General features: G+C 44.8%; 1 protein-coding gene across 1 annotated transcript in view; it reads left to right on the forward strand.

Annotated features, from left to right (window-relative positions):
• The window catches only part of LOC310854445 (sorting nexin-9-like), a 35,756-nt gene that overhangs the window by 15,051 nt on the left and 5,705 nt on the right, over positions 1-15,000 (forward strand). The window contains exons 5-15 of the mRNA XM_083759102.1: positions 766-853; positions 2,134-2,299; positions 3,148-3,235; positions 3,336-3,461; positions 5,744-5,861; positions 6,197-6,327; positions 7,015-7,118; positions 7,708-7,811; positions 7,988-8,065; positions 9,431-9,507; positions 13,628-13,717. Coding sequence (XP_083615228.1) covers positions 766-853; positions 2,134-2,299; positions 3,148-3,235; positions 3,336-3,461; positions 5,744-5,861; positions 6,197-6,327; positions 7,015-7,118; positions 7,708-7,811; positions 7,988-8,065; positions 9,431-9,507; positions 13,628-13,717 — 1,170 coding nt within the window. The remainder of the gene's footprint in view (positions 1-765; positions 854-2,133; positions 2,300-3,147; positions 3,236-3,335; positions 3,462-5,743; positions 5,862-6,196; positions 6,328-7,014; positions 7,119-7,707; positions 7,812-7,987; positions 8,066-9,430; positions 9,508-13,627; positions 13,718-15,000) is intronic.

A 15,000-nucleotide genomic window follows, 5' to 3' on the forward strand; every position in this document is an offset into this window, starting at 1 on the left:
ATACCCTGGCGATACACTGACACGGAGCAAGACAGGAACGCCCAAAAACGTCACATCCATTTTTTTACCCTGGGCAGAATTTTCTATGGCTGCCAATGTGACTTTTTCCAATCCTTAATCACATACGGACAAACATCTATGCCGATAATATCTAACTTGCGGAGGTAACGTGCCTTGTCCACGGGCAACAGATCTTTAAACATATGGCATTGCAAATACGTTTGATAATAATCGCTACTCTGCGCAATATTGTTTTGGAAATGCCGCAAATTGCATTGCAGTGAACGAGAGCCAATCACAACTTACCCTGGGGGTGGTGACTCCGCCCTGAATACGCGTTGTCGTTGTCAGTGTATGTGCGCAGCCACACTATGTTTGGGTTATGATGAGCGCCGTATGAGTTTTGGAGAGTGCATTTGGTCCTGTTGATGTGGTGTGTGCAATGGATTGTGTGCACGTGGATTTCTTTATTTTATTGATCTTGATGAAATACAAAGTACCGAAACCCTCCATACTCCATACAGCACCAAATGGTAAATGCTGCATTTATATAGCCCTTTTATCCAAAGCACTTTCCACCCATTCACATCACACACACATTCTTACACCAATGGCAGTCAAGCAGGCAAGCAGACAGACAGACAGACAGACAGACAGACAGACAGGCAGGCAGACAGACAGACAGGCAGACAGGCAGGCAGACAGACAGACAGACAGACAGACAGACAGACAGACTCATTCAGCTGTCAATCACATCTTTTCCAGGTGGCCAACGGCGATAACCAGTGGGCAGGGGGCGGGGCTTATCCCGCTGAGGTAGCAGCGGGCCAAGGGTACGCACATACACAACAAGGTAAAGTGTGCACGCACGCACGCACACACACACACACACACACACACACACACACACACACACACACACAGACACAGACATTTGTCTCGATTTCTTTATTTGAATCCACAAATTTACAATCTTACAAGGAAACAAATATAACGGGGTTGACAGTTCATGTTCACTTAACCCATTTTGGTGTTAGCATCATGTCGTGCTTTAGCTATTGAAAAATAGCAGATCTACAAGCTCATAGCGCGCCACCGAGTGGCGCGCTATGAGCTTGTAGGTCTGCTATTTTTTGAAAAATCGAAGAGCGACTGACATAAAAGACATTTTTTAGAATCTGATCTCAGGTCAGAATGAAAACTGTCAGTGTGTAGAAGACATTTGTAGAATCTGATCTCAGGTCAGAATAGGTTTTAAGGATACACATGGCACCTCCTTCTCCACACAGACAAAATGACTGCCTATAACAGCCCAAACAGAGCTCAGTATTTGGCTGCCTATAACAGCCCAAACAGAGCTCAGTATTTGGCTGCCTATAACAGCCCAAACAGAGCTCAGTATTTGGCTGCCTATAACAGCCCAAACAGAGCTCAGTATTTGGCTGCCTATAACAGCCCAAACAGAGCTCAGTATTTGGCTGCCTATAACAGCCCAAACAGAGCTCAGTATTTGGCTGCCTATAACAGCCCAAACAGAGCTCAGTATTTGGCTGCCTATAACAGCCCAAACAGAGCTCAGTATTCGGCAAGTTGTTTGGCTTTGCTTTTTGTCATGCCAGCTATTCTTAGGCCACTCATGGTCAGTTTATGCTCACGGTCCAGGCTTCAGAATATCAGTATGGCAAATCTACAGCGATACCACACACACACACACACACACACACACACACACACTCACACTCACACTCACACTCACACTCACACTCACACTCACACTCACACTCACACTCACACACACACTCACACCAGTGGCGTGCACAGATAGACACGCACCCCCTGCCCTTTTGGCAAAGATTTATTTTCTTAATTTGTAGTGTGTGGACCATGCGGTGACATTGATCAAATCTTGATAAAAAACGCTTCTACTATATTATTTAGGCCCCCACAATCTAAAGCTATGTTTCTATGTGAGCTTGTAGATCTGCTATTTTTCAATAGCTATAAAGCACCAAAATGGGTTCCCGCCCCAAAATGCGCTGCACAAGGTGCCCTTTTTTTCACTTGAGCACCTGCCCCTCTAAAATGTCTGTGCACGCCACTGACTCACACTCCTCCTCTGTCTATACCCAGCAGCGGCGGCGGTAGCAGTGGGAGGGGCCGAGGATGATGATGATGGCGAATGGGACGAAGATTGGGACGACCAGTCTTCGCATGGCGACACGCCCGGAAACGAGGAGGAGGAGGGGGGCGGGGCCGCTGGAGCACGCAACACGCACACCATGAAGATGGCTCTCAACAAGTAACGTGCACACACACACACACACACACACTCACACTCACACACACACTCACACACTCACACTCACACTCACACTCACACTCACACTCACACACACACAGGCCCCTTTTCCACCAAAATATCTTTGGTTCTTGAACCGGTTCCGTTCTAGGTTCTTGGTGCCTTGGTTCGTTCACGGAACCAGCGGCCATTTTTTTGGTTTTGTGAAAGGTATATTCAGTGATTTAATTCAAAAAACCTTAGGTTTCGTTTTTGGCTGGGACCTAAGCCTTTCGTCCAATCAGGATAGAGAGTCAAAAACGAAACCTAAGGTTTTTTGACCCCCAGGGGTTAACTGGGGACAGGGAGGAACTCCTTATATGGTCAGCACACTCTATAGTAGGGAGGATTATCACAACAAAACAAAAAAATAAGTGATATTTGAATTAAGTGAAATCACTGAATATACCTTGAACCAATTCATTTTCAGTGGAAACGCTGAATTGGTTCAATATTAGGTGGGAAAAACAACCCATGCACATCCCCAAAATTCTAGCTATAATAATAATAACTTGAATGTAGTATTTTTGAGTGGTGCTAGCATGCAGCAATGTCTGTTTGTCTGAGCACAGAAATATCATTTTGTCATTACCAAGTGTCAATTCAATTGAATTCAAAGGGCTTTATTGGCATGAGAAAACATACGTTTACATTGCCAAAGCAGAAAGAACAATACAACAATACAGCAATACAATCAAAACAAAAATTATGTTACATTTGAAGGTCAGAATCTTGTGTCACTGTTTATTTAAAAAAAAAAAGTTTTGAAAGCTTCCCCAAAAATCACAGTTTGCTTTTGTTTCACGTAGGTTTCATTTCTCCAAGACGGCGTCTAACCCAGAGACGTTCCTGTTGGCTAAGCTTCCACCCAAAGGAAAAGACCGCATTCCTGTTTATGTGAGTCAAACAACAACAACAACACAAGGTTTTAAACACTGCTACACACTGTTGAAGACAACATCATACACACTGCTTAATAATGATTGTGTTCTCTCAGCTAGGTGAGGTGGGCCCGGTGTGGCTCTACCCTCAGTCTCCGATGGACTGCGTGGTCGACGACCCCAAGAAAGGAACCAAGATGTACGGCTTGAAGAGTTACATCGAGTACCAGGTTACCCCCAATGTAGGTCTGAGACGCACGCACGCCACGCACACACGCACACACGCCACGCACGCACGCCACGCCACGCGCGCACACACGCCACGCACGCACGCCACGCACACACGCACACACGCCACGCACGCACGCCACGCCACGCGCGCACACACGCACGGAATGCACGCACGCACGCACACACGCCACGCACGCACGCCACGCCACGCGCGCACACACGCACGGAATGCACGCACGCACGCACTGCACTGCACTGCACGCACGCACGCACGCACGCCACGCGCGCACACACGCCACGCACACACGCACGCACGCACGCATGCACGCACGCACGCATGCATGCACGCACGCACGCACGCACGCATCAGCATTTTTCAAATCTTGTTTGAAATGACCAAACCTGCCTCGGTTTCTGAACCGTCTACAGTCCACCAATGAGACAGTAAGGTTTCTGAACCGTCTACATTCCACCAATGAGACAGTAAGGTTTCTGAACCGTCTACAGTCCACCAATGAGACAGTAAGGTTTCTGAACCGTCTACATTCCACCAATGAGACAGTAAGGTTTCTGAACTGTCTACATTCCACCAATGAGACAGTAAGGTTTCTGAACCGTCTACAGTCCACCAATGAGACAGTAAGGTTTCTGAACCGTCTACAGTCCACCAATGAGACAGTAAGGTTTCTGAACCGTCTACAGTAAAACCAATGAGACAGTAAGGTTTCTGAACTGTCTACAGTAAAACCAATGAGACAGTAAGGTTTCTGAACCGTCTACAGTAAAACCAATGAGACAGTAAGGTTTCTGAACTGTCTACAGTCCACCAATGAGACAGTAAGGTTTCTGAACTGTCTACAGTCCACCAATGAGACAGTAAGGTTTCTGAACTGTCTACAGTCCACCAATGAGACAGTAAGGTTTCTGAACCGTCTACAGTAAAACCAATGAGACAGTAAGGTTTCTGAACCGTCTACAGTAAAACCAATGAGACAGTAAGGTTTCTGAACCGTCTCCAGTCCACCAATGAGACAGTAAGGTTTCTGAACCGCCTACAGTCCACCAATGAGACAGTAAGGTTTCTGAACCGTCTACAGTCCACCAATGAGACAGTAAGGTTTCTGAACCGTCTACAGTCCACCAATGAGACAGTAAGGTTTCTGAACCGTCTACAGTCCACCAATGAGACAGTAAGGTTTCTGAACCGTCTACAGTCCACCAATGAGACAGTAAGGTTTCTGAACCGTCTACAGTCCACCAATGAGACAGTAAGGTTTCTGAACCGACTACAGTCCACCAATGAGAATGCATTACAGGACCAATTACATGAAGATAAAGTTTCTCCCTTAAAGGACCACTTCACCACTTTTCAACCTATCTTCATATAATAGGTCCTCACTAATAATCATGATAAAATGGCAAGATTTTTTTCTACTGTGTCTCATAGGAGAGCTGTGGGCAGTTTAGAAACCGTCTTCCTAGGGGGGCACGGTGGCACAGTTGGTAGTGCTGTCGCCTCACAGCTAGAAGGTCCTGGGTTCGATTCCCGCTCGGGGCGCTGTGGGTGCTGGCGGCGTGTTTCCTCCGCGTCATCAGTGCCCATACCCGAAGGCGGGGTTGGTGAAAGGGCCTTTCTGTTTGGAGTTTGTTTGGAGTTCTCCCCGTGTCCCCTAGGGTAGGTACCCTCACAAAAACATGCAGTAATCCTGGTCACTATACTGCCTCCCCCTGGTCAGCCGGGACGCCTGATGGAGGGGAAAGGAACTGGTTGGAATAACGTGTTCCTTCCACGCGCTACGTCCAACCAGGGAAACTCCCCCCTGTCAGGTGTAAAGGAGCAACTTGGACACTCAAGCATGAAGGAAGCAGGAGTTAAGTCCGTTGCTCTCCCTAGGTTGGTGGAGGGTGTGTAGAGCCCAGGATCACATCACAGGATGATTGACACAGGGGTGAAAAATGGGTTACAAAATTGTGGGACAAAAAATATAAATTAAATAAAAAAAATAAACCGTCTTCCAGTGACATCATCATTAGGCAGATTATTTTTTAAACAAGATCTTTTTACAAAAATGTTTAGATTAGCTTGTATTCCCCACCGATGATGTCACTGGAAGACGGTTTCTGATTTACCCACAGCCCTCCTATGAGACACAGACATTTGCGCCATTTTTTTCATGATTATTAGTGAGGACCTATTATATGAAGATAGGTTGAAAAGTGGTGAAGTGGTCCTTTAACTGTCTATAATAACAACACACATTATAACCTTCCTCCCATTGGCTGTTTATCTCAGACCACCAGCCGAGCTGTCAATCATCGCTACAAGCATTTCGATTGGCTGTACGAGCGGCTGCTGGAGAAGTTTGGCGCGGCCGTGCCCATCCCCTGCCTGCCCGACAAGCAGGTGACAGGTCAGTCTCCGTGGCGACCATCCCATCCCTTAAGAAGTCATCGGTTACCATAGCAACCATAGAAAGTTAACCCATTCTGACCTGAGATCAGATTCTAAAAAATGTTCTTCTACATCCTGACAGTTTTCTGAAAAAGCTATGTTTCTATGTCAGTCGTTCTTCGATTTTTCAAAAATAGCAGACCTACAAGCTCGTAGCGCGCCACTCGGTGGCGCGCTACGAGCTTGTAGAAGTGCAGTGAAGCCAAAACTGGAATGCATTTTTTGTGTGTGCGTCACTCCTACTCTAGACGTGTGTGTGTGTGTGTGTGTGCGTGTGCGCGTGTGTGTTTCCAGGTCGTTTTGAGGAGGAGTTCATAAAGATGAGGATGGAGAGACTTCAGGGATGGATGAACAGGATGTGTCGCCACCCGGTGGTCTGCAACAGTGACGTCTTCCAGCTGTTCCTCACGTACAAGGACGAGAGGGTGCGCGTGTGTGCGCGCGTGTGTGCACGTAGCAGCGTAGATTAACCCATTCTGACCTGAGATCAGATTCTAAAAATGTCTTCTACATCCTGACAGTTTTCTGATAAAGCTATGTTTCTGTGTCAGTCGTTCTTCGATGTTTCAAAAATAGCAGACCTACAAGCTCATATCGCGCCACTCGGTGGCGCGCTATGAGCTTGTAGATCTGCTATTTTTCAATAGCTAAAGCATAGCATAATGCTAACACCAAAAGGGGTTCGTGTGTAATGTAATGTAAACTACTTGTGTTCATATTTGGAAGCCTCGGTAATGTCCATAAATCAGTGGTGAGGGGCCTGCAGATTGCAGGCATGCCCAATAAGCCCATGAGAGCTGATCAGGCATCGGCAACATTCTGTTCAGTGTCTGCAATAATTGGCAGTCGACCATATATGGAGAAGGCGATGCTTTCTGTACCCGTGATCTGTATCCTGAAGCACTTTTTATTTCAAGTTTGCGCATCCACTATTGTTTGTGTTCAAGAAATTCCTTGTAAAATGTGAATACAAATAAAGATGTTAAATGTGTGTGTGTGTGTGTGTGTGTGTGTGTGTGTGTGTGTGTGTGTGTGTGTGTGTGTGTGTGTGTGTGTGTGTGTGTGTGCGTGCATGTTTGTGTGTGTGTGTGTGTGTGCGTGCGTGCGTGCAGGAGTGGAAGCTGGGGAAGAGGAAGGCAGAGAAAGATGACATGGTGGGACCGATGATCTTCTCTTTCATCGACCCTGAAGCCGCCGAACTGGACCCTGTCGAAGTGTACGACACACACACACACACACACACACACACACACGTACACACATGCACACACACACACACACACACACACACACACACACACAGTTCTTTTTCTTCTAAATCTGCTGATAATATCATTTTCAGATGAACAGTGAAGCTGCACTCACCCATAGCAGACACCGGTGTCGTGGGGTCGCGTACGGAGTCTCTGGAACAACACATTTTAAGGCCAAATACATTAAATTATAATTCATGGGGTTCTTGAGATGAAATAGTTTGAGCACCGCTGACATAGAAACACCGTCATGATTAACCCATTCTGAACGGGAACCCATTTTGGTGTCAGCATCATGTCGTGCTTTAGCTATTGAAAAATAGCAGATCTACAAGCTCATAGCGCGCCACTCGGCGCTAACATAATGCTGACACCAAAATGGGTTCCCGTTCAGAATGGGTTAAAAAAAAAAAAAAACATACATGCAGGACCCACGCAACACTAACAGACACGCCCTAGGCTGAATTTGTAGTTTGTTTGCTACTTCAGTTCAATAAATACATTCCGTGTGTGTGTGTGTGTGTGTGTGTGTGTGTGTGTGTGTGTGTGCAGAGAGCAGAAGTGTGAACATTACAGCAGGTTCACCAGATCCATGGACGACGGAGTGAAAGACCTGCTGAACGTAGCACACACACACTGGAAGAGATGCACGGGACGTATGTAATGCACACACACACACACACACACACACACACACACACACACACACACACACACACAGTTCCAATGTTCTTAACTTCTCAATGATTTAAACTAGATCTTGTGTGTGTGTGTGTGTGTGTGTGCGTGCGTGCGTGCGTGCGTGCGTGTGTGTGTGTGTGTGTGTGTGTAGCGCTCCCTAAGGAGTACCTGAGAATAGGGAAAGCCTTCCAGAACCTTGCATCTGTATTCAACACCAGTGGATACCAAGGTATTATTATTAAGGGACCTGGTCCTTATTGTATTTGTCTGTTCTTTTTTCTTCCTCTTTTTCTCCTCCTTCCGCTATAACTCATGCCTCGTCTGACTGACTGACTGACTGACTGACTGACTGACTGACTAGCTACAAGATCTGCTATCTTCACTAGTTTGGGCCCTGGGCATAGAGAGATTAGACATCTCTCTTTTGGGTCTTGACCATAGACTGTAAAAAAAAATATGGACAAAGCGTTCTCCGGGTCTGATATGGACGTAAAATGAAGCCTGTCAGTCCTTGAATTGTAAATCGCCATCTTTCTAGATCCGTTTGGGCCCAGCTGGCCCATTGGCTGGCCCAGACAACGAGGCGGGACTTCCCCCCTTCTTCTTCGTTGGTTTTTATTTTGACTCGAACGGGGGTGGCTCCCGTTCATAGACTGTAACGGTAGCCACGCCCCTCAGAACATACGCGACTTTAGGGTCATTTTTCTTTTTAATTAATGGGACCATAATTTTCCAAAATGACATTAGAAATGAGACTTTAAACTAGTGACTGGAAGCGAGAAGTATTCAAGACCCCCTGGTCTTGACCTGAAATGTTTGGGAACCACTGCTCTACACCCTTTCTTCATTCATTCATTCATTCATTCTATACAAGAAGCGCCCCCCCCCTTTCCCCCTCACTGTATACGTTTATTTTCCCTTTTTACCTCCTTTATGATGAATTCCTGTTCTGTTCTTTGTCTATATAGAAGTGTCTATTTGTACGTCTCTAAATGTTTTGATGAATTGAACAATGTGGACCCTGTTGTAAACAAGTGTAATGCTTAATTGGGTCGTCCACTCACAGTTAACAGTCTTTGTATTGAGTTTGTGCTTGAAATGTACTGTCATTCTGCAAACTGTTAAATACATATTTCAATCAATCAAAAAACTGTTGCATGCTGGGAAATCGTATCTTCCTCCTCGGAGGGAACACACATGATGTCGTGTTCATCACGAACATCGACTATAGTCTGAAGATGTTATGAATATATATATATACAGTATATAGTCTGAATATGTTATATATATATATATATAGTCTGAAGATGTTCTGTAAGCTGGCGGTCATTCAGTCCGGTCTGAGACAACGGACACAACATTACCGCCATCAGCAGGATACTGGAAGCCATGAGAAATAATGTAAAAGATCCATAGAGATGACTCGAGCCTGGAGTCCTGCTCTTATTCACAGCAGAACCACTATAATAATGTAAAAGATCCATAGATGACTCGAGCCTGGAGTCCTGCTCTTATTCACAGCCCGACCGTTATGCTGACCTTTGACCTCTGACCTTTAGTGTGTGCGTGTGTGCGCGCGCTTGTGTTTGTGTAGGCGAGGCCACTCTGACTGACGCGCTCACAGCCGCTGGTAAAATCTATGAGGACATCGCTGGGACTGTGGCTGAACAGGTACACACACACACACACACACACACACACACACACACACACACACACACACACACACACACACACACACACACATTAACCCATTCTGACCTGAGATCAGACTCTAAACATGTCTTCTACATCCTGACAGTTTTCTGAAAAAAGCTATGTTTCTATGTCAGTTGTTCTTCGTTTTTCTAAAATAGCATAATGCTAACACCAAAACGGGGGTTCCCGCCCCAAAATGGGTTTTAATATGCGTTAGTCGAGACTAATTTCAATCAATCAAGAGTATAGTCCAATGGGTCACACCAGCAGTGGCTCAGGGGGTAGAGTGGCCGGTTAGAGCAGCCAGATGGGGAACCGTGAAGGTTCCCGGTTCGAACCCCGGGCTACGGGCAGTGTCAAAGTGTCCTTGAGCAAGACTCTGGTGTACGAATGGGTGAATGTAATGCACATCATCATCATTAGAGTGCCCTCGAGATCTGCGACACAGGCTGCTGCTTCCACTGGTCTCAGATCTGCGTAAAGCTCCTTGGATAAAGGTGTAGAACAACAGGAATAAAACGGTATAGGTTTTAAATGAAGATAATTATTCAACATCATAATTCTATATATATTCTATAATGCAGTAATCCTGGTCTCTATAAACTGCCTCCCCCTGGCCAGCCGGGGCGCCTGATGGAGGGGAAAGGAACTGGTTGGAATAACGTGTTCCTTCCACGCGCTACGTCCAACCAGGGAAACTCCCCCCTGTCAGGTGTAAAGGAGCAACTTGGACACTCAGGCATGAAGGAAGCATGAGTTAAGTCCGTTGCTCTCCCCTTGTCCCCCATATATGGGGACTAGGTTGGTCTCCCCTTGTCCCCCATATATGGGGACTAGGTTGGTCTCCCCTTGTCCCCCATATATGGGGACTAGGTTGGTCTCCCCTTGTCCCCCATATATGGGGACTAGGTTGGTCTCCCCTTGTCCCCCATATATGGGGACTAGGTTGGTCTCCCCTTGTCCCCCATATATGGGGACTAGGTTGGTCTCCCCTTGTCCCCCATATATGGGGACTAGGTTGCTCTCCCCTTGTCCCCCATATATGGGGACTAGGTTGGTGGAGGGTGTGTAGAGCCCAGGATCACATTACATGATTGACACAGGGGTGAAAAATGGGTTACAAAATCGTGGGATAAAAAATCTCTATAAAAAAAAAAAAAAAGTCCTTTCACACTGTTCACTAAATGGACTCGACCTTGACAAAGATCTTCAGTCATGAGACTAGTGTCCTTTTAACTCTGTGCGCGCACGCACACACGCACACGCACACACACACACACGCGCGCACACGCACACCCACTCTGTTGGTATTTCCTGTCTGAATGATGAGTCACTTCCTTGTCCAGGCGTTTAGCCGTCATGCACCTCTCCTCTTCCTTCCTCTCCTCTCCTCGTCCTCGTCAGGAGGTCAGGAGGTCAGGAGGTCAGGAGGTCACACACGTGAGCTCTAGGGATCATTCGGTTAACCCATTAACCCGCCATGGACGTCCCTGGACGTCAATTAACCCACACATTTTAGGCACATTTTAACGATTTAAAAAAGAATAGCAGACCTAAGTTCGAGTGGCGCGCTATGAACTTGTAGATCTGCTATTTTTCAATAGCTAAATTATAACAATTTACAATTTAGGCATTTAGCAGACGCTCTTAATCCAGAGCGACTTACATTAACAGTTTCCGTGCCGCGAATGGATTACTCCAGGTTAATGTCGCTGCCGTATCGGACATACCCGCCTTTTGTTTTATGTGTTTAATCCGCCGTAATGTAATGAATCAAAAGAAAATCCGTCTTCGTCGCGGAGTATGAGACTGGATGGCTTCGCTGTGATGACGAAACCGGAAATCGTCACATGCTGTGGGCTGCTAGGGCTTCTGGGAAATTGAGGCCAATGGAAATGCATTGGTTGCAACGCCTCATTGAAACCAATCTTGTGTGCGTCTTCCGGGTGCACCAAGATGGTGGATGCTACACACAGATCATAACAAACCACGGGAGCTTTTTTTGATGGATTTTCGCGGATTAAAAGCCCAAATAATTCAGCGTATGCTCTAAAGGTAATACAACAATCTCGGCAGTGAAGGGGGGTTGATTAAAATGCGGGTTAATCGTAAAAAACAGTCAAACTGTTAAGCAAGAACAAAAGCATGGGAATACATCACATAAAAGCATTTATCATGAAACATGCGTAAGATAAGAAAGTAACAGTGGAATATCTATATAATGAAACTATACATAAGCTATACATCTATACTACTATGCTATACATATGTACTATGACGTACTATGACTATATACAATGCAATTATAGTGCTGTCTACATAACATGCTATAAGTCTGTATAAAATGCTATCTAAGTCTACATAAATGCTATCTAAAAGGGTGGGGTAAGTGCTATGGGCCATGATGTCTGAAAAGATGGGTTTAACATAATAACCAAAAGGGGTTAAAATCCAACACTTAACCCATTCTGAACAGGAACCCATTTTGGTGTCGGCATCATGTTATGCTTTAGCTATTGAAAAATAGCAGATCTACAAGCTCATAGCGCGCCACCGAGTGGCGCGCTATGAGCTTGTAGGTCTGCTATTTTTGAAAAATCGAAGAACGACTGACCTTTTTAGAATCTGATCTCAGGTCAGAATGGGTTCACTGCCAATGATGTCCACATACAGCAACATAATTCTCATTCTCACAGTTTTAATTTAGGGGTGGAATGTCTTGCCTTTTATTGAGATGTATCCTATATTTCCTATTCTTATATATATAGAGATGTATCCTATATTTCCTATTCTTATATATATAGAGATGTATCCTATATTTCCTATTCTTATATATATAGAGATGTATCCTATATTTCCTATTCTTCTACTCTGGAATTTTGCTCATTTTTTCCCTCTTTCTGTGTCCTGAATAAATGTCCTGCTACGCAGTGTTTATTTTTGCTTAAAGGGACACTTCACCCTTTTTGCAAAAACATATATGTCTTTATGTGTGTAATATGTGGTTTTAATATTTTAGATTGTAGCAGCGAGCACAGTGTCTCTGATGTCATGGACACTGGCCTCACTACCTTCCTGGACTACAATTCCCACACTTCTTTGGTGCACTGCTCCTCCTTGTGGATAGGGGGAGGGCTGTCTTACTGAGACAACATGTAGTCCAGGAAGGAAGTGAGCCCAGTGTCCATGACATCAGAGACAACAGGCTCACTGCTACAATCTAAAATATCTAAAACCACATATTACACACATAAAGACCCCCAGGAAAGTGTTCTAAAGCTTCTAAACATCATTAACATATATGTTTTTGCAAAAAGGGTGAAGTGTCCTTTTAAAGGAGAATTCCATGCTAGAATGCTTTCTTATCTTTCTTACCTTTCTTTGTAGTTGTTACGTCCCCACCAAAGAGGTCCAGGTGTTATTTTGTGCAAAAGCTCCTTATTGGCTATTTCCCCTACCATAAGCCCTAAATGAATTGCATTGCATTGAATGGGAATTGAATGGGGCTATGGGGTGTTGTGCTAATTCGCTTATTTCCATCGAAAGAAGTAGTAAAGTGTGCCGCTTGGGATATTATTTACATTATGAAGAGAGGATATATATATAAAGAAATTATAATTTTGAGCGATGGAAATAAGCGAATTAGCAAAACGCCCCATTCAATTCCCATTCAATTCAATGCAATTCATTGAGGGCTTATGGTAGGGGAAATAGCCAATAAGGAGCTTTTGCACAAAATAACACCTGGACCTCTTTGGTGGGGACGTAACAACTACAAAGAAAGGTAAGAAAACATTTTAGTATGGAATTCTCTTTTAATGTCTTATGTAAAGCACATGGTATTACCTTGTTATAAAATTATCTATAAAAAATATGTATAAATCGCCTTGCCTTACTGGCAATAAGATGCTGGAATACCCTTTTAACTCTAATCTCTTAAATGTGTGTGTGTGTGTGTGTGTGTGTGTGTGTGTGTGTGTGTGTGTGTGTGTGTGTGCGTGTGCGTGTGCGTGTGCGTGTGCGTGTGCGTGTGCGTGTGCGTGTGCGTGTGCGTGTGTGTGTGCGTGTGCGTGTGCGTGTGTGTGTGCGTCAGCCTAAGAAAGATCTCCACTACCTGATCGAGACCAACAGCGAGTACAAAGGTCTGCTGGGATGTTTTCCTGACACCATCGGAGTCCATAAGGTTTGTGATGATCACAGTTACACACCTGTAAGGGTCCATTTGGTTCCATTTATTACACTCTCAGAGTTACAGACCTGTAAGGGTCCATTTGGTTCCATTTATTACACTCTCAGAGTTACAGACCCATAAGGGTCCATTTGGTTCCATGTATTACACTCTCAGAGTTACAGACCTGTAAGGGTCCATTTGGTTCCTTTTATTACACTCTCAGAGTTACAGACCTGTAAGGGTCCATGTGGTTCCATTTATTACACTCTCAGAGTTACAGACCTGTAAGGGTCCATTTGGTTCCTTGTATTACACTCTCAGAGTTACAGACCTGTAAGGGTCCATTTGGTTCCATTTATTACACTCTCAGAGTTACAGACCTGTAAGGGTCCATTTGGTTCCTTTTATTACACTCTCAGAGTTACAGACCTGTAAGGGTCCATTTGGTTCCATGTATTACACTCTCAGAGTTACACACCTGTAAGGGTCCATTTGGTTCCATTTATTACACTCTCAGAGTTACAGACCTGTAAGGGTCCATTTGGTTCCATTCATTACACTCTCAGAGTTACAGACCTGTAAGGGTCCATTTGGTTCCATTTATTACACTCTCAGAGTTACAGACCTGTAAGGGTCCATTTGGTTCCATTTATTACACTCTCAGAGTTACAGACCCATAAGGGTCCATTTGGTTCCTTTTATTACACTCTCAGAGTTACAGACCTGTAAGGGTCCATTTGGTTCCATTTATTACACTCTCAGAGTTACAGACCTGTAAGGGTCCATTTGGTTCCTTTTATTACACTCTCAGAGTTACAGACCTGTAAGGGTCCATTTGGTTCCATGTATTACACTCTCAGAGTTACCCACCTGTAAGGGTCCATTTGGTTCCATGTATTACACTCTCAGAGTTACCCACCTGTAAGGGTCCATTTGGTTCCATGTATTACACTCTCAGAGTTACAGACCCATAAGGGTCCATTTGGTTCCATTTATTACACTCTCAGAGTCACAGACCCATAAGGGTTCATTTGGTTCCATTTATTACACTCTCAGAGTTACAGACCCATAAGGGTCCATTTGGTTCCATTTATTACTCTCAGAGTTACAGACCTGTAAGGGTCCATTTGGTTCCATTTATTACACTCAGAGTTACAGACCTGTAAGGGTCCATTTGGTTCCATTTATTACACTCAGAGTTACAGACCTGTAAGGGTCCATTTGGTTCCATTTATTACTCTCAGAGTTACAGACCTGTAAGGGTCCATTTGGTTCCATTTATTACACTCAGAGTT

This window comes from Protomyctophum parallelum, assembly GCF_964188405.1.
Source record: "Protomyctophum parallelum genome assembly, chromosome: 23".
Classification (NCBI taxonomy): Eukaryota; Metazoa; Chordata; class Actinopteri; order Myctophiformes; family Myctophidae; genus Protomyctophum; species Protomyctophum parallelum.